At 37.4% G+C, this 19,392-nt stretch overlaps 6 protein-coding genes across 7 annotated transcripts; 4 read left to right on the top strand and 2 right to left on the bottom strand.

Annotated features, from left to right (window-relative positions):
- The first annotated feature begins 1,488 nt into the window (after positions 1 to 1,488).
- BDCG_05192 lies at positions 1,489 to 3,166 on the top strand. Of its 2 annotated transcripts, none has more exons than XM_045420853.1 (2): positions 1,489 to 2,009; positions 2,085 to 3,166. In XM_045420853.1, exon 2 carries the CDS (start codon positions 2,237 to 2,239, stop codon positions 2,735 to 2,737), a length of 501 nt encoding a protein of 166 aa, XP_045281161.1. In that variant the 5' UTR covers positions 1,489 to 2,009; positions 2,085 to 2,236; the 3' UTR covers positions 2,738 to 3,166. The 2 variants fall into 2 exon arrangements, with proteins under 2 accessions (XP_045281161.1, XP_045276873.1); XM_045420854.1 differs by having other exon boundaries at positions 1,887 to 2,009; positions 2,071 to 3,140.
- A 34-nt stretch (positions 3,167 to 3,200) lies between these two features.
- Positions 3,201 to 5,802, top strand: BDCG_05190 (uncharacterized protein). Its single transcript, XM_045420852.1, has 2 exons — positions 3,201 to 4,388; positions 4,456 to 5,802. The coding sequence occupies exons 1-2, from the start codon at positions 4,264 to 4,266 to the stop codon at positions 5,387 to 5,389; spliced, it is 1,059 nt and encodes a 352-aa protein (XP_045276872.1). The 5' UTR covers positions 3,201 to 4,263; the 3' UTR covers positions 5,390 to 5,802.
- Positions 5,803 to 6,014: 212 nt separating this feature from the next.
- On the top strand, positions 6,015 to 7,458 carry BDCG_05189 (alpha-1,3-mannosyltransferase; the record flags this gene model as incomplete). The annotated part of the gene is made up of 3 exons (XM_045420851.1): positions 6,015 to 6,135; positions 6,209 to 6,732; positions 6,856 to 7,458. The coding sequence occupies 3 exons, from the start codon at positions 6,015 to 6,017 to the stop codon at positions 7,456 to 7,458; spliced, it is 1,248 nt and encodes a 415-aa protein (XP_045276871.1).
- Positions 7,459 to 7,614: 156 nt separating this feature from the next.
- BDCG_05188 (uncharacterized protein) lies at positions 7,615 to 8,082 on the bottom strand (the record flags this gene model as incomplete). The annotated part of the gene is made up of 2 exons (XM_045420850.1): positions 7,615 to 7,708; positions 7,772 to 8,082. 2 exons carry the CDS (start codon positions 8,080 to 8,082, stop codon positions 7,615 to 7,617), a joined length of 405 nt encoding a protein of 134 aa, XP_045276870.1.
- Positions 8,083 to 15,443: 7,361 nt separating this feature from the next.
- On the bottom strand, positions 15,444 to 16,199 carry BDCG_17086 (uncharacterized protein; the record flags this gene model as incomplete). The annotated part of the gene is made up of 2 exons (XM_045426245.1): positions 15,748 to 16,199; positions 15,444 to 15,619 (listed from the first exon to the last, which is right to left on the bottom strand). Exons 1-2 carry the CDS (start codon positions 16,151 to 16,153, stop codon positions 15,444 to 15,446), a joined length of 582 nt encoding a protein of 193 aa, XP_045281160.1. The 5' UTR covers positions 16,154 to 16,199.
- Positions 16,200 to 17,200: 1,001 nt separating this feature from the next.
- On the top strand, positions 17,201 to 19,029 carry BDCG_17085 (uncharacterized protein; the record flags this gene model as incomplete). The annotated part of the gene is made up of 5 exons (XM_045426244.1): positions 17,201 to 17,670; positions 17,767 to 18,363; positions 18,442 to 18,469; positions 18,579 to 18,724; positions 18,751 to 19,029. Exons 1-5 carry the CDS (start codon positions 17,410 to 17,412, stop codon positions 19,027 to 19,029), a joined length of 1,311 nt encoding a protein of 436 aa, XP_045281159.1. The 5' UTR covers positions 17,201 to 17,409.
- Positions 19,030 to 19,392: the final 363 nt, after the last annotated feature.

Raw genomic sequence — 19,392 nt, 5'->3', positions numbered from 1 at the left:
AATTCTTTACCTCTATTCCTATCTCTTGTATAATCAATAGGGCTAGCAGCTCTTGGCTATACATAACTATATAGACTGAAGTTTGTGAATACTATTCATAACTCAGCTTGAATGCTATTATATATTTGATCTCTATATTTATCTTTCTATTATAAACACTTCTAGTAGTTAACAGTACATATCATGCCAAGCTGCAAACACCCGAATAATCACCTGCGAGCACTTATTCTTACAAGTATTTAAGCTGAGTTATAAATAGTATTTATGAACTTCAGTCTATATAGTTATATGTAGTCAAGGACTACTAACTCTATTAATTATACAAGAGATAGAAATAGAGATGAAGATAAAGAATTCATGAGAAGTGAAATTTCTTATACACTGATTATCTCTTTACACTGTGTAGAACTGTAAATAAATATATACAGTAAAATCAGATTCTTCTACAGTTATAGATTCTGTGATAAATAAGTCTGAACTCTCTCTATTATTCTAGATATATTAATACTTTATATAATTAACAGCAGTCTCTTAAGTCTGTGTAAGAATAAGTACTTACAGATAATTATTCAGATATTTACAACTTGATATAATATATACTATTAACTATTAGAAGTATTCATAATAGAAAGATAAAATATAGAAGTTAAATATATAATAGTATTTAAGCTGAGTTATAAATAGTATTCATGAACTTCAGTCTATATAGTTATCAATCTTGCAGAGTCTTCTGTTTTGAGCTTAGCTCTGCAATGTCTTTGTACACAGAGGCTCGTGTGCATTAAGATATTTTAAATGCAGCGCCCGCATGGCTAAACGAATCTCCCTGAAGAAAGTACGAAGTTTGGCAACACAGCGTTCATCGAAGCAAAACCCAGGACTTTGAATCAAAAGGAGAGTAGGAGAACAACAGCACAACAGGGCTGCAAATGGACATTCGGGAGCTGAAAGATCCCTATGAATAATGTACTCCCGCCCTGGATAATTTCTAAGGTCAAAAAGTCGTTAATTACTAAAAGCATCCAATTGTGCTATTAGGCATTCCAAACGTGGTGCTTCGAAAGAGCATCATAATAGCTCAACATTACGGTTTGTCCACAACAGAGGGTGAATGATCAGCTGTTCTCGACAGGAGAGTAGAGCAAGTTGATTGATAGAAAAGACTGCAGTGTCTGCGACTGAGGTAGAACCATTGGAAGGCCGCCGAAGCCGAAACATCTACAGCACATTCATTCTTGCACTGTTCGCTAACAGGGTCATGAATAAGCGCGTCCAGCATCCGGCATATTGGGACGGTCTTCACTATCTTCCTCCACACCTGCGTCCTATATACATAGAATGCGTAGATATCGAGGAATACAGCTTTTTCCATCTGGTTTGCTTCAAAATAACATGAGGTGAGATCAGAGATAAGATAAGATTAGATCAACCACAGAAGCGACTCGCTTGGGGATCAGGTACAGTACAATAAAAAACCAGCCAAACATGTTCAACTACCAAAAAGGCTTCCGTCCTGCTCTCTCGCGTCGCTGTGCCTAGGTATATCTACTGACCAAGGCAAGATAGACACATAAACTCTAAATCACGTATCTAACGAGATTTTTTGCAAACTACAAGTGTTTCTAAAGAGGTATTGGAGTGGAGCAGGAGAGAGATCCGGGTTGATATTGCAAGGTTTATCTCTCCAGAGACTGGGAACCGCCCACAGATATCCATGGAAATAATCTTTGGCTGGGGTCCTGCCACTTGTCTGTTCATTTCGAGAACGATCTCCAGCCCCGGGAGAGGTTCCTCGGCCAAGTCCGCCAAGTCTTTAACCACGTGAGAAAATAATCTGCGTGGTTTGATTGGCCATCGACATGACATAATTCCCGGCCGCCAGATCCCGCTCACACACTTTTCGGGATTGCTGATATTAGGCGCAAAAGAGGGCTACCAGTGTCCGATCGCGCCATTGAACAGTATGCCGATCTAAGAAATCCCGTCCGGACAGCCTAATGGATTTAAAGGTATGCAAGCCATTGTCCCTTTCAACATTGGGTCCCAACCCGCAGCCACTAACATTCTAAGTGCGCATCTTCCAGGGATAACAGAAAACGAACAAAAGAAAGGCATTTCGTACTAGCTGGGCTCCTCTCACGTCCCTCCCTCCCCACGGCCCCATGACGTCTACGCCCCTTTTGACATTACAATAACAAGGACGAAGTAACCTATTGGGCAAATTCCCTTTCCAACAATGCCTCCTCATCTCCATCCGCGGTCACGCTCGACCGTCTCCCTCTTCACACTTACCCTCATGTCGTCTCTCGTCATTGTGGGCATACCACATCTCTTCCCCTGCCCCGTGCCACGACACGCATACGCCGACTCCGAAATGATCATGTCCGCCGATGGACAGCAGAAGATGGTACGGAAACGAAGAAGAAAGCCTGTTGAAGCCCAGCCGGCCGGTGAAAGTGATGTGAATTCAACTATGATAAATACCACCCCACCTCGCACGATGAAGCCGGGGTATTCGTCACGACGCCAACAAGAGGGACTTTTAGATGATGACATTGTGAAATTCCGGCAGATGGAAGAGGAGGCAAGGAATTTACAGAATGTTAAGAGGGAATGCCCCGTGCCGAAGCCCGGGGGTATGGTTGGGGAGCTGCTGGGTTTTAAGAATCAAGATCAGGGGAGAGGGAGAGATGGGATCCCAAGAGCGGACATTCCGGGGCGGGGGAACGGGTCTTGAATATTTGATTTATTAAAAAAAAAATTCATTGCAGGCAGGAGGAAGGATACTGTAACATATAGACATCGCGATATGCGGGATTGCATGTGGACCCTTGGATATGTCTTTATATGGCTTTGTTGGGCTTATTCTCTGCTCGTGTCTTTATTTATTTCGACCTTGAAATGGTGAATGGGTAAACATGGATTGTATAGTTAAACATTTACATTGTATATTAATATTGCATTTACTGGGGACTGGAAGCCATGCAAGAACTCGAAAAGGCACGGTATTTTTTCCCCACTCTCTCACTCATCAGTGATTCTTCATCTCTAACCAAGCCCGCCCTACTGGTGATTTTTATATACTTAGACATTGCCTCCACCAATCTGCATCGACCCTAGCTTCTATTTTTAGAGTTCCCAACCAAAACTTGAAAATTTTGTGAACCGGTGTCCAATATCTGAATCTCCGAAGGATGGTCAAGCTTTCTCTTCGGGCGCACACGAAGAAGGGGGTGAGTTTCAGAGTTGAAGATGTCCAATTTCATTGATGGTTTGTATGCCGAGTTCACCTGGGCAGACTTTGGCTTGCCGGAAACTGAGTCAAATGGCTGGGTTTGTTTTGGAGGAGACGTCATCAACACAGTCCGCTAAATAAGGCGGGAGGGAAGCCTTGTAGACAAAGCTATTGGGAGGTTTGTGTGCTCTTGTTCGCGCAGGATCTGGGATGGGGCATGAATTTCAACGCCAGCTACCGGTTAGCGCATCTAGCGGAAATGACCACGCTCGTAAGATGACGAAGCCTAAATAAGCTTCCATTCATGCTCTCGACTTTGAAATACGACGGAGCGCACAGTACGCCAGATGAAAAGAGGAATCAATCAACGGGTCCACTTGATAGGTGACGAATCGATCTTGGTTTCCAATGCTGGATTTGGGATATCCTCGCAACAATTGGCAATTGGCGCCATCATGAGGGGGAGAAATGATCTCTCCATCGGCCAGAGTGCGTGCCCGAGACAAAATCTGAGGCCGAGACCTGAGGCTTGTTGCTGCCGGGTTGCTTGGGGGCTGTGCCATCTTCACCATCCCAGTCTGGATGAAAAACTGTCAAGGCCTTATTCTAACTTAGTCATTTAGGCGCTCGAATAAGCATAAATAAATCTATGCCTGCTCCCGACTCGCGCTCCGCGTGGAAAATTCAACTCTCATTACAAACCAAGAGTGAAGTTTGTTTTGCGCTGGATGCAAATGAGACTAGCTAAATATCCAGTCCCACCTCAGTTCGTACAAATAAAGCGGCCAAGCCTGTAGCTCTTTCGCAGCTCATAAGCCTTATTCTTGTACCTGAGTCGTTGTCCACGACCGACAGCAACCTTTGGGATTCACCGAATGTGCAATTGAAACGTAATTGTGCACTTTTCCCAGGAAAAGTCTACAAAACCGTTACACCCTTGAGATAGCAGCTTGAAAGCAGCCTGCGCTGCTTTGTCCAGCCGTCAGCCTCGTCTTGTTCGCTGAACTCAATTGATATCTCTCGAAATAATGTATCAAATCCCACGGAAACCGGTGTTGTCTGCGACACAAGCCTCCCCAACAACTTCAATTTCACCAATTGCTCCCCCCGAGAGTAATGAAGGTGACTCCTCAATCCACAGGCAATATTCAAGGTAGGCACTGAAAATGATTCCCGCCCTTTCCAGTGCCATTGTTAAAACGTTGACTCTCGATATCTAGCGAAAACAGCAGCATCCAACCACATACCCCCGCACAAGCAGAGCTGTTCTCGACCCTTGAAGTCCCGACCAATGGACCAGAAATCGCCTCAGGCTTTCCATATAACCAACGACTCTTCCAGTTGCATGTCAGCCCAGACGAATGGACGCAGTTCTGCGACGAGCTGGCGTACGCAGTGAGGCTTACACTTCTAGAAAAATGTGCTGTCTGGTCAGTGGGTGTTGGAGTTGGGATAGTCGCCACAGGTGCATTGGCTATCCTTGGGCCAATCCCCGCATACTATGCTGGAAAGAGCGTCAAAAAGAGTCGCGTGGCGAAGAAAGTGAGACGGAGTCAAAAGGGAAAAGGAGATCTTGAAGTAACACTGAACACCTGGAACGAGAATGTATTTCGAGACAAGGGCATCAGAATATGGCTCCGTTTACCTAGGCGCAAACAGGAGAAGCTGGAGCACAAGATGGAAAAGAGGGAAGGAAAAAAAATGAACAAAGAAGACGGCGACGACATCGGTGACGACGTTAACGGCAGCACACCTTCACTCTCCTCCAGAAGCAACCCTCACGCCGACTGCAGCCCCCTCAGCCGGTCATCTAACTCGAAACTAGGCTTCAAAGTTGAGCCGAAGGAATCGATGGCTGCAAGGAACAAGCGAGAGAAGCTGGAGGCGAAACGGTTGGAAACACATTATACATTAATGGTGGAGGATATCAGAAAACCTATTGGCGAAGAAGAATTACTTCAGATTGGTGTTATAGAAGTCGAAGAGCCTGAAAGCGCCCGCTCCTCAGCTTCATCTCCAGTATCTTCTCGAGGGGATCCACCCGACTATGACTCTACTACGGATAGTCGCGGCTCAGTAGCAGAGCTAGAAGAAACATGTCTTCCTACGGGAGTCGTGCTACCCTCCCGAGGTGTCTATGAGCTTGCATCGTGAGCACTAAGGCCGAGCGTTTCTTTGCTTTATGACAGGGGAGTTTAGGAACCATGATACCATTGTCTTCTTCTTTTTTCTTTTTCTTTTTTTCTTTTTATAATGAAACGGACGTATTTGGGCAAAACATGAATGATATTCCCCCAACTCTTCTCCATTTCTCTTCTTTCTAATTCTCTTTTCTCTCGGTTTATTTTCCACACGCTATCCAATGGGCTTCTATGCCGGCGAATAGTATTAAGTTGGCTCCTATTGTCGAGTTCCTGGAGAGTTTCTACATCAAGTATTCTCCTTGCCCTTTAATGTAAGCAATGAAAATTCATAATTATAATCTTCGAGAAATAGATAAATAAATTAAGTTTCTGTTCATTACTCCCAGTAGGTGTGCAAAGTAGCTGGGAGCATGAGCACCATAGCATAGCGGGATGCCTGCGCTAAATATTTGGCTGAGTAATCTGTCATGTTGCCAACGTGAAACGCGGCGCCCGATGAAGCTGCGGTGATTCCCGAAATATGACAGGTTAGAACGAAAGAGTTGGAAAGATAGTAGAGAGAATTCGCGGCAAGGAGAAATGCTGAGTGTTGAATTTATTTTCCCGACAGGAGCTCAACACGCCCACACCGAAATATGAACATCTATGAACGCGCCGTCGACCTTGCTACAAATCCAAAATACTCAAAATGGATCTGGCCATTGCTTCTGCTCGCAGAGCTTTTCCTCTGCACAGTCATTGTTTGGAAAGTCCCGTGTATGTATCAAAAACGCATAAATGGAGCATGCGGTTAGGAACGACAGCTTACCTCTTTTTCCCATCGCAACAGACACGGAGATAGACTGGTCAACGTACATGCAACAGGTATCACTATTTTTGTCCGGTGAACGAGATTACGCCCTCATTAAGGGTTCCACGGGACCGCTTGTCTACCCTGCCGTACACGTCTACATCTACTCGGCCCTCTATCACATCTGCGACGATGGCAGGGACATCGCCTTTGCACAGGTCATATTTGCGATTCTATATCTCGCGACGTTGGTGATTGTGATGTGGAGCTATCGCTCTGCAGGGGCGCCGCCATATCTATTGCCTCTGCTTGTGTTATCGAAGAGACTTCATAGTATATTCCTTTTACGGCTATTCAACGATGCAGTTGCGACCTTTTTCCTGTGGGCGGCTATTTTGATGCTACAGAGGAGACAGTGGGCTGTGGGCGTTGTATTGTGGTCAATGGGTGTAGGGGTTAAAATGACCGTGCTACTTGTCGCACCAGCTATTGCAGTGATTGTGGTGCTGGGTGCTGGTATCATTAAAGCTGCTGGCTCTGGTGTAACGGCGTTGTTACTACAGGTATGTTTCCCAACTTACGGCTGGAAGTTACCCATACGAAGGCTACTTTAACTACCCATTGAAAGAGGCTATTGCGGATGCGACAAGTCTCCATTTTTTGCGACTAACAAGAGCTATATATAGGTGCTTTTTGCAGTCCCGTTTCTTCAAGACCATCCCAGCAGCTATATATCAAGAGCGTTCGAATTCACGCGGCAATTCCTTTTCACGTGGACGGTAAACTGGCGATTCGTTGGTGAAGATGTCTTTCTCTCCAAATCCTTTGCACTTGCACTGCTGGTTGTGCATGCATCGATACTTGGGGCATTTTTCGTATTTCGTTGGATTGCCCCATCAAACACGAGTTTAACACAGTTTATCAACAACATTGCCCGTGGAAAACAGTCGCCAACCCAAATCACAAGCTCCTTCATTGCCACGACCATGTTAACCTCTCTTGCGATAGGGCTCCTCTGCGCCCGCAGCTTGCACTATCAGTTTTTCGCTTATCTTTCGTGGGCAACGCCTTTCCTTCTCTGGAAATCTGGATTCCACCCGTTGCTTATTTACTTGCTTTGGACCGCGCAAGAATGGGCTTGGAACGTCTATCCAAGCACAACTATAAGCTCGATCACTATTGTCGCGTGCCTTGCAATACAGGTTCTTGGGGCATTTTTGAATGGGTTCGAGCGCGTGCCAAAAAGAACACGAGGATTAAAAGGTGGCCTGGCTATGAGTAGACGATGAGATGGTGACGGACCGGTCGATGTATGCGATTAACCTTCACGATCTAAAAATCCTCCTGTGCGGTAGTCCTCCAACCCAAAATGGCCTACACAGCTTTGATCAGGGTTACGAGACAAAAGCTCTATCGCCCTGGAAATCATGCGGACTGGAATACCACTAGTCCTGATCATCATCATCATCTGAAGGCGGCAACTTGCCCGCAATTGAATCTTCATCATCCTCCCTCGAGGGCTTTGCAAATTCCTTTGGCCTGAACAATACGATCAGCGAGAGCACACATTATTGGCATGCGTGAAAAGATGGGATAACAAACCAATAAGACGCTTTCCGCCATGCCTTTTCATCTCTGACAATGTTTATGATTTCCCCAGACAATTTGTTCCCCCTCTCCTCAAGCGCATCCATGTCGACAAGCACATAGGAGCCCCGCTTGACCCAGATCGTCGAACGAAATTTTGCCGCCAGCTCTACTAATATGCTCTCTTTAGAGGGTAGCTCTACAGAGTAGATATTATTTCCCGTGGCCCTGACCACTTTGGCGATTTTCTGACTATCCGTCAATGAATCCGGTGCAACTAAAGTTTCCTCTACTGTCGCTAGTAGTTTTCTTCTTGGAGGGGCCATCTCGAAATGACTTTTTCCACGTAAAGGAGTTTCTTTAGATTGCAAGTTATTGTTACGCTGCGCTGTTGGTTTCGCTAGATTGCGGTTGATGTTTGTTTTGAATGTGGTCTGCAAATTTATGCTGCTCATGGAAACGTTGGAGGTTATCTCAGCATGCTCAGCCTCTCTTCTCGATATTTTCGGATTAGCGCGACCAACTAAACTCCTTTAGACTTCTGCCAAGTCCTGCTAACTTCTGAACCAATAAGAGACTTCACATGTGCTCACAACCTAATATCTCATAGAGAGTCTGAGAAGAAATGATTTCATCATGTATGAAAAATCAACTTCACTCATATAAAATATTCAATTGACTTTGAAATCATACATCTACTCTAAATATCTGCCTGATCATCATCAAATTAATATTTTTTAAATCCTCAGTCATTCTGCTATCATCTCTGCTATTTTACAACTCACTACTTCTTCTCATTATATTACAATCATTGATAAAAGACAGTATGTCTTTTGAATCTCAAGACACTCAATGTCAGATGTGCTTTAGTCAATATTCTTTATCACTTAAAGATGAATTCTCTCTACAATCACTACAGTCTCTCAACAATATAGATGATGAATATAATACATCAGATAGTGATTTAACAGAGCTTAAATCTATTAATACTTCTTCAGAATTTGAGATCACTGATACTGATATCAATATCTCATAAGCTTGTTCACAATTGAATCACTGTGACTCACAGCATCTGTCTACAATGCCTTATAACTGACAGAAAAGACAGTTAAAATTATCTTACATTGTCAGAATATTACAGTAAAACAGTTGAGAAATGAAGATTTTTATAGAGACTTAAATTCAGAGTTCTGATATCTTGACTTATCAATAATACAGTACTTCTATGAAGTGATGAAATACACTATATTCAGTACTTTTCAAAGTAGAGATATTCAATGATAATTAATATTATACTGTCTTACTTAAACAGAAGCTGAAATATCTTATTAATACTCTCTTCTTTGTAAAATTCAATCACAATTCTGATCTGAATATCATCAACTTTCAGGCTGCTTTTAAGATTATTCAAACTGATATGTCAATCTGGTTTAATCTACTTACTCCTGTTCTAAAAAATAAATATATCAATTGAAAGAGCTATGAATAAGACTCAGATAAAATAACAGCTATCAAACAGCTGTTTATTATTATGAGTATTATATATTACTCTTATTTCTTGAAAAACTTGAACTTCTTCAGCTCTATTCTCTCTGCATATTTTCATAGCTCAGAAGTAAAATGATAAGTAATAGAAATCATTTCTGACTTTGAACTCTGTCACAGCTATGTGATGAGAAATAGATTGATAATGAAAATTACTAAATAAGAGAAGATATGACTTAATATTCTTAACTTATTAATATTTCTATCTAACATCTCAAACTTCTAGTAATCTCTGATAATATCTGTCATTTTCTGATATATTCTTTGAACTTCTATCAACTTCTAAGTCAATCACTTGACTAATTCTTACTGTTAGATTAAACTTCAGCAGCTTGTCAAAGATTCTTGAGCTGTTATAGTCTATGATAATATGAACTTCAAGAAGACTGTACAAGATGAGATAATCAGATATAATAATTTCATAACTGCTGTGACTACTGCTGCTATGATTATTTTCTCTGATATTTCAGAAACTGATCTAACTCAGATTATGCATGATTTCACAAGACTGCTAACATTGTAAGAAATCATTGATACATCTGATATGACAGACAATGATAATAAGCTTTGAAAGCAAATAACATTATGTCTTATTTCAGATGCTGTTTGAAAGATTTATAATGATGAGATTAAAAGTGTTTTCAGTACTGTAAATAATTTATTATCTCAAATGTCTGTTATTAATACACTTTCTATGCATAGAACATATTTTCAGCAGTTGAGTACTATTTTTGAAAATGAGAACATTATTACAGAAACTATGAGAGTTTATGAGAAGATATTTAATGATTTTCTTAATTTATTAAGAGATTATACAGCATTTTCAACTCATCTCTTTTCAGTGTATGAAGATGCTTTGACTACAAAACTCATTCAGTTAGTCAAGATAAAGTAGTTAAAATCTACAGATATCTTTGAACAGTGCAACTGGCTTCATTCTATTTCTGAATAATTTTATATTTAAATGAATTTACTCTTTATTATTATCTGTACTCATTTTGAAGCTGAAGTCTCTGAGAAGACTTATCACTGTATTCAGTTCAATCTCACTCATTGAAATCAAAATTCTATGACTATCATCAATCTGAAATATCATCTTCTTAAGTCAGTGATTTCTCAGAGCTTTGTATCTTGAAGTCTTGCTCTATTTTATACTGTCATACAATATCAAGATTATTCAGTTAGCAATCTTAAGCACTCAGAAGATATTGATTCTATTATATAATAGCTTAGTTCTTCACAGTATCTTCAGCTTATTGAAGATGTATACATTAAAACATTTACTCTTAATATCTGAAATGAAATCAACTCTCAAATCTCTCAGCTCACTCAAGATATTAAATTCTGTATCATATGTCATCTTCTCTGAGAATGTGAATTATTCATTCAAATACACTATACTGTTAAGTATAATGATATTGAACTTCTTAAGTACTTCATTTCATCTCTAATTATCTTCTTTCTTAGTGCTGATCAATATAATTATGTCACTGAGATACTTCATTATTTTTGAATACTTCAATCTGTCAAAATCTCTTCTCTGTATTGAGTGATTATAGCTGCAGATCTTATTAACTGATCTGAAAAACTCAGCTTCTTCAAAGCAATTGATCTAGGCATGAAACATCTCAATGATAGCTGTAAGCTGAAGATGAAATGCTATAAAAATTCAACAAAGAATACTTATCTTATATTTGATTAAGTCTATCTGTTAAATACATGAGTTCATCAGCTATAGCAGATTTTAGAGTCTATTTTTGAGTATTCATTTACTGAGAAATATACAAGTACTATTACTAAGCTTAAGATATTCTCTACTGTTAAAAGTCTGTTGAAGAATGATTATATCTCATCTCAAGATTTACTTTTACTGTCAAAGAAATGTATATTTGACTTCTTGAATATACTTTTAATTGAAGTGAAAGATCTGAAGAAGAAGATTAAGCACTTTAATCAAGTATGAATTCAGCAGCAGTTGATTGCAATGAACTTGAATTTAAATGATATAATTATTGATGCTGAAGTTGAGTCTTATTCTGAGAAATTCAATGATAATATAGAGTAAGATTCTATTTTCATTGAAAATACACTATCTTTATCTACTATAAATAATCTATCTGATACTTTGAAAACAATTCTGAAGAAGAATAACTAAAATTGATGAATATACTGAAGCTTTACTTACTTCATCTTTCTTTGATATACAATGTTACATTTTCACTGATAAATATATTAATAATAGAACTTCTGCATTATTCTGTCAACTTGTGAGTTAATTAAATATCAAGATTTAAAATAAATATGACTAATATCTGACAAATTTTATTTTTGAGATATCATTTTTCAATATCAACTAATTTACATTTATAACTGATACTTGTAAAGAATGTCTGTATAGAATCTTCAACATATTCATCTGTACAGATTACTTATTTATTAGAGTTCTACTTGAAATCTTCTTTACAAAGCAGAGCAGTATAAATAAAACAAGAATCTAAATCATCAGAGCACTGCTTCTCAGTGAAGAAGAAGATGATCTCTTTAACAGTAACTGATATGACTGTGTTAATAAGAATGTGCTGAGATTCTTGAGCTTGTATTTAAAGATACTATACTTATTCTTGCATGCAATAACTCAGTAGTGAGAATAAGAATTTCTGAACTTGACTATCTGAGCTCTTTCCTTCTCAGAGTATGCTCAACATTTCTCATTATTCTCTTGACAGACAGTATATCTGTTCTTTCTCAGCAGCTGCTCACTCAGCTTCATCTTCATTATTCAGTTAATATAGTCTCACACTCTCTGCTTCTGTGAAGAGAAGTACTGAAACTTCTCATAAAAGACTGATCATCATTTTCCTGATTTCTGAGGCTGATAGAATGATGAGCTCTTACTCATTATTCAATTTCAATCTCATCTTGACTGACTTATCAGCTGTGCCTGCTCTCAACAGACACAGCTGATGAACAGAGTGTTGAGAGAGAGAGAGATATTATATAATATTGTTAACAGTGGCAGCAGCAGCAGGGGGAAGAGAGTGCTCAACACAGAGAACAGCTGAGAGAATGAGAGAGATAAGCTCATCAGTACAGAGAGTGAAGAGAGTTATAATGACTCTGAGAAGAAGAAGGGAAAGCTAATGTAACATGTCAGTGATTGATTCTTTCTCTATCACATATATCTCATTTATATTCATATTGCTTACTTGATTGATTTCAATGAAACTTCTTCCTCTGCAAAGAACAGAGAAGAGAAGAAGTCTGAGAAAGAGAAAGAAGAATAAGAGTAAGAACTGCTATGTAACAATATTAACTTCTTATTCTCTTATTATATTGCACTTATTTAGAGAGAGCTTTTCACATCTATCTGAATAAGTTCAGCTCATCATCTTCATTCTTCAAAGAAGGAGAAGAAGTCTCAGACACTTTCTCACCCTCACTCTCATGAGTGAGAGTGAGGGCAAGAGTGAGGACAGAGAGACAAGAGCAGGCACAGACACAGACACAGGCATGAGAGAGAGAACTAATTGTCAGAGTTAGTATTTTATTTCATTCTCATTATACTTTTCATACTGAATAAACATATACAGTGAATGATGAACTCTGTCAGAGTGAAGTTGTTCATATGAAATAGCTGCAGCAGTAGTAAGTATGTTCTTTTCACTGATGAAAAAGCAGGATGAGTGCATCTGTATCAATGTTGCTGAGAGAGGGAATATCATATTGATTTTTTTAAATCATGAAGAAGAAGAAAAGAAGAAGAGAAGAAGAGAAGAAGAGAAAGAAAGAAAAAAAAGATTCAAAAATATCAGTATAGTGTTATTCATTTCTTCTTTAATATAATGAATTTATCTTCTCACTCATTAACTAATTTGATAGGCTCAGAAGTTCATACAACTTCAAAGAAATTCACAGATGTTTACAAAAGATCAGTGAAGTTAAAAAAAGATCAAAGATTTTATCATCTTACAGCATCATCTTACAGCATCAATTCTCTTAAAGATCTCATTATCTTGCAGTATCAATTCTCTCAAAGATCTCATTATCTTACAGTATCAATTCTCTCAAAGATCTCATCATCTTACAGTATCATCTTGCAGTATCAATTCCCTCAAAAATCTCATCATCTTATGACTGCATGATGATCAGCATTTTCTCATTCTCATTCTTCACTAGCAATGAGAAGCTTTACATACTCTTCAAGCTATATACTGTTTTTCTCAATCTCATTGATCTGAAAGTTCACAAGAGACAGAGAGTATAATAATCACAAAATTTAATGATGCTTTTTTAATTGATCTCATATCATCTGTGAATGCTATACTTCTTCTCTTATTCAACACAGTTATACTTGAACTGCTTTCAGACTGCAGTATTGAGCATGTGAACTGCTAGAGCAAGATGCTATTTAAAGCTCATTAAGCTTAGAAGAAAATCTTTGATAGTTATTGAGTCAGTTATATGAGCTATATTCACTTTTTAAAGTGAAGTTCATATCTTTAAGATATCAAGATTCAAGTGAGAAAACAATCTCATCATTCTGCAGTATCTGAGTTCACATATTAATTATCTTCAAAAGATAGTTTCAGATTAGAAAGAAGCTGAGCTTTCATAATCATCATAGACTCAGAAACCTTGAAGTCATAGTCATTGAGAACTTTGTCAGTTGTGTAAGTAAGATTGAGTTTTAACTCTTCAACTGCTTTGTAATATTCAATCAGATATATAATAGCAAATTTGATCATTAACACAGTTTACAGCTTATTAAGCTTAAAAGAAAATCTTTGATAATTACACAGCAGGATTGAAATAATAGTATCTTATTAATCATTTAAAATAAAGAAAAAAAGAAAAAGGAAAAGAAAGAAGATATTAAGAGAAAAAAAAAATAAAAATAAAAACAAAAATAAAAGTAAAAGTAAAAACAAAAATAGCAATAGTAACAGAATATAAAACTACTTCTCAATAATTTCTCTATCAATCTTACAGTCAACAGGATTCATCAGGTATAAAGAAAAACTCATTGACAACTTCTCATTGAAAAAACAGCTTGCATTATACAAGTCAACATTGTGATCTGCACTGACAATAATCTGAAGATCTTCTTCAACAAATGATTTCAGTATATAATCATGATAGAACCTGATCAATCAGTTATTTATTATCAACATGCTCTGCAACTTCTTCATAATATGATAATAATCATCATCATCTTCTTGCTTATAATACATCATCTTCTGTAATCTTCTAATATAATATTTCACAATGATATAAGACTCTCTGAGAATCTATAATGATATCTGTTAACATCTAAGCTTTCTCTAGAAATATAGTGAACATACAGCACAGTATATTAAATCATGAAAATGATAATTATTACATACCTTTCTAACATCAGAAATAATACATTTACACAACAGCTCAAATTTAGTTATATAAAGACAGCATATGCAGATCTTCTCAGGCTTTGTTGTATAGTAAGTGTTATAATGAGCTTTGAGAACAGTGAACTCAAGCTTGTGAATAGACATTGTTATTTAACTAAACTGTTTAGTTAGAGATTGGTTTATATATCATCTATAATTAAGATTTAACTTACTTTCATTCAATTGAAGAACAGGTGAGTGAGTGAAGCAGTAGAAGCAGTAGCAGAGACAGTGACAGATAATGTAACAGAGAAATTTTCACATTGATAAGTAAGTAGATTGTTGCTGATTGAAAGAAAGATGAAGAAAATGAAGTAAGAAGCTTATATTTATACTTACAATATAAGTAAACAACACATGAGTAAGTTAATAATGTTTAGATAAGTATATTTCTATTCACTTCTATAACTCTATAATTCATGATTGATTCAGAAGTTAGTAGAAGTTGTTAGAAATTGCAAGAAGTTTACAGAAGATTTATTATAGAAGATATCTAACTACTTAATAGTATCATTTTCTATAGAGAAGTTGTCTCTTTCTCTGTGAGAAGAAGTTTGAACATGATCAAAATGAGATATCTTTGTGAATATAATATCTGTGTTTGCATTCTGTTCATCAAATGATGTTCATTTATAGAAGGTTTGAATATCAATACTATTATTGTTACTTTGTCACTTGAATGAAGTGTGAACTTGAGCAGTTATAGATATGTGAACTCATGAACTTGAAGAAGAATGAACTTGAGAACTTGAAGAAGAAGTGAACTGCAGAGTAGTGAAAGCACTGATAATAAATATAGCTAGAGCAGTAGAGACTTCAGCAGCAGTAATAGCAGCTGAAAGAGCTGTAGAGATCTCAGTGAAGATCTTATTAAGTTGCTGTGCTCTTTTTACTGTGTGTTGAGCAGTTATCTGAGTCAGATTATTGTCTTTCACACATTATACAGCTGTGAGCTGCTGAGCTGCTGTCATTTCACTGATTAAATCACTACTTGATATTGTTATTATAAGAGTGACTTACAGCTCTTGAATACGAACTCGCTCGATTTTTCGAATAAGAACCCGCCGATAGATCCATCGAAAAGCCCTCGATCATACGAGCATTCTGACCCCATCGCCGACCGCATACCCTGTGTGGTGGTGGAGTTATCCAGCCAAACGTGAACCGGACGTTGTTCAAAACTCCTGTGTGGGAGTATCCCCCGTTCTCCCCTACCACACCACAACCCCGGGCCAAAGTGCCATACAAATTGTAAGGTGAAGAGACCTAGCCATATGCACCAATCTTCTCGATTTTGGAAGATCCCCGATCTGTAGTTGTGGAGATATCTGAGGAGCGACCTCCGCGAAAACCCTGTCCATCTTTGATGTTCCAAAACACCAACGCCAAGTCCCACCGTTGTACCGCCCTTCCTAATCTGGCCCATCCCCGGCAGAAAAATACAAAAAGATACCTCGGCGATAATATCAAGCACATAACCAACGGCCACTTCTGAAGTGCAACCTCCGCGGTCTGTCTTCAGTGTATCTGAACATCAACGCCAAGTCTCGCCCTTGTATCACCCCTCTCAATCTGGCCCATCCCCGACAGAAAAGTACAAAAAGATACCTCAGCAACTGTACTCAATACATAATCGGCAGACACGACAACTATAAAATCAGTATACCCCAAGGTCTGACTGAGCCTTTGATCCCTGCACAGTGAGATATATTAAATCTAGTTTTAATACCTCAATATTCAATAGATTCTGCAAGGGATTGAGAACAGCAACACTAGGTTTCTATTGAATTTGAGAATTAACTCTATATTGATATAATCATTGACAAAGTCTTCTATTTTGAGATATAAATAACCAGTTCCTCTACATCTCGCTGGCAATATTTATATTATCATATAGAAACAGACTTATATTCTCTATAATATCAAGACTCTGAAGAGGGAAAGTCTTGGTAGAGGGTATACAGTAGTGCATATCTTAGCAGTTTCTATCTCATTCTTCTGCAGCAGTTAATACAAAAAAAAGATTTTAGAAATAGTTTTTTACTTCTCTTAAAAAAGTAAGGTGTTTTTCTCTGGGTTTTACACAATATTCTTACAAAGAATTAAAAACAGAGTTGTTTTCTGTCATAATTTCATATTCTTTTAAGTAAGAATTACTTTTTCAGTGGCTGAAGAGCTTTCATTAATACTTAATTCTTTTTTACACTCTTTATTAACTGATTTGAGTTGCACACCTGTTGTGCGAGGAGAATTGGATAATTTAGAATAAAATTGAATAGTTTTAATCAATTTCTCTTCAAAAAATTGATTTATTTTTTGTCAGTTTTTCTCTCAAAAACTGTCATATCATCTGATTTACTATCAATTGATATCATACTTTTTCTCACTGTATCCTAAGAAAGAGATTGTAAAGATTTTATTGATTTATCTTAAAAATCAATTTTAGTTTATTAGATTCTCTTCAAAAATCTAACCTAGTTACTGAACTAGTGTGAAAAAAATCAGGTGTTTTATACACAAAAGTCTGCGATTCTTCTTTTGAAATAGTCTGACCAACTTTTCAATTGAAAACAGACTTAGAAACCTCTTAATTGAAACAGTCTGACCAACTTTTCAATTCAAAAGAGTTTAATAAATATCTCAATTGAATTAGTCTGACCAACTTTTCATTGAGTAAGAACAATGAGTTCAAAAGTACACTCAGTTGATGTGGAAAAAGATGCTTTCTCAAATGCTATTCCTGAGATTGAAATTCTGAAGAGAAGAAAGAAAGAAGAGATAGAGAAACAACAAGTTCTTGAAATACAGGAACTTGAAAAAGCAAGTAAAATTCTTGAAAAGCAGTGTCTGAGTGAGATGAATGAAGAAGTTCTGTTAATTCTTCATGCTCAGGCTAGACAACTACAGGAAGTGATCAAGTTCAAACTTAGAATTTCAAACACAGTTTAAAAAACTTTGAAAATTTCTAATACAATCACTGACTCTTCAGTTTGCTCTTCTTTCTTTTCTACTTCTTCTTCTTCTTCTTCTTTGAATCAGAAGAAAACATATGCTCAAGCAGCTGAATCTGCTGTCTCTAAACCTGCTGTCTCTAAACCTACTGTCTCAAAACCTGCTCAAAATTCTGAGAAAACTGAGAAGAATACTGCTCATGCCTCTATTCATAGAAAAGTGGAAAAGAAAATGCAAAAAGAGAAAAACTTTCAAATCTCCAGAAATAGAAGACTTATTCTCAAAGTCTCAAACCAGGACATTCTGCAAAGAAACAAGCTAAACTCAAATCTCATTTTCAGAATCAGAAATGAAATTAACCAGCAGTTCTTTTCTCAGTTAATGACTGATATTGAAGTTCAAAAACCAGTTATAGCTTTAATTGAATCATCATTCTTTGAAAACTCCATCATTCTGACTACAATGCCTGAATTCAGTGCTGAATTCCTTATTCAGAATGAGAATCTCTGGAAGTCAGCAGTAGAATCTTTGTTAAACACAACAATTCTATCTGAAAGAGATGAAAAGTGGGACAAATTCATTCTTTATAATATTCCAGTTGAAATTTTTGACTGTGAAGAAGGAATGCTACTTCTCAAAAATGAATTGAAAGAATACAACTCTATTCAACTGAGAAAGGAGCCTGTATGACTAAATTCAATTGAGTTCAGACAAAGCAGGAGAAATGCCTCTGTTCTAGTATATACAAAAACACTTGAACAGTCAAAGATCTCTGAAGTAAGAGTAGCAGGTTTGAAAATGAGAGTTCATGAATACAAAGACTCAAGGATGAACCTCAAAGCTCAAACACAGTGTTCAAACTGTCAAAGATATGAACACTTTGCAATCTCATGTTTTAGAGACTCAAAATGTGCATTCTGTGCCAGAGATCACAAAACTAGTGAGCATAAATGTGAAACATGCTCAAAAAGAGGTGAAATTTGTCAATACACTCTGCTTAAGTGCTCTAATTGCAAAGAAAAACATGCATCTAGCTCAAAAGAATGTATGTTTGCTCCTAGAACTCAAAAGAACTGGAGAAAAGATGAAGCTCAAAGCCAATCTAGAACTGAAGAGAAGAGTCAAGCCAGTAAACTCACAACTGCAAGCTCAAAAAGAAGAAACTCTCAACTATCTAAGTCTTCAAACTTCAACTCTCCAGCTAAATGTAAACAGAACTTGAATCCTCAAACTCCTGTTAAGATTAGAGAATTGAGAAATGACTCTGGTGATAAACTAGATATAATGCAAGCAGTTGAGATTCCTACTTTTCAGAACAGTTATAATCTACTATCTGATGATAGTGATTAGATCTACTCTACTCTCTTTAGTATGATATACACAAAAACAACAAAAAAAGTTTAAAAACTCTTCAAAAATCACATTTATTCAAAATAATGTGAATAGAAACTCAAATTGTATTTATTCTTGTCTTCAAATTGCATTTGAATAAAAAGTTGATTTTATACTGCTTCAGGAGCCGAATTTTGATGCTGAGCAAAAATATGTTATTTCTCATTCAAGCTACTACTGCTTTTTACCTCAAAAGTCTGAGATAAAGTCAAGAGTAGTGATCTATGGAAGAAAGAGATCAAGATATCAATTTAATCTAAGATTTGATATCATGTCTGACCCTGATATTCTGGTGGGTGATATTATAGATAAAGAAAATGA

This window comes from Blastomyces dermatitidis (genome assembly GCF_000003525.1).
Source record: "Blastomyces dermatitidis ER-3 genomic scaffold supercont1.5, whole genome shotgun sequence".
NCBI lineage: Eukaryota > Fungi > Ascomycota > Eurotiomycetes > Onygenales > Ajellomycetaceae > Blastomyces > Blastomyces dermatitidis.
The sequence above is the reverse complement of the archived record's forward strand: the minus strand, read 5'-3'. Positions and strand labels throughout refer to the sequence as shown.

Bases quoted from the DNA above. Each gene is read 5' to 3' on its own strand.
- BDCG_05190 (XM_045420852.1), top strand. From the start codon at position 4,264: ATGTATCAAATCCCACGGAAACCGGTGTTGTCTGCGACACAAGCCTCC. The intron at 4,389-4,455 runs GTAGGCACTGAA...CTCGATATCTAG, and splicing joins ATCCACAGGCAATATTCAAG to CGAAAACAGCAGCATCCAAC.
- BDCG_05192 (XM_045420853.1), top strand. From the start codon at position 2,237: ATGCCTCCTCATCTCCATCCGCGGTCACGCTCGACCGTCTCCCTCTTC.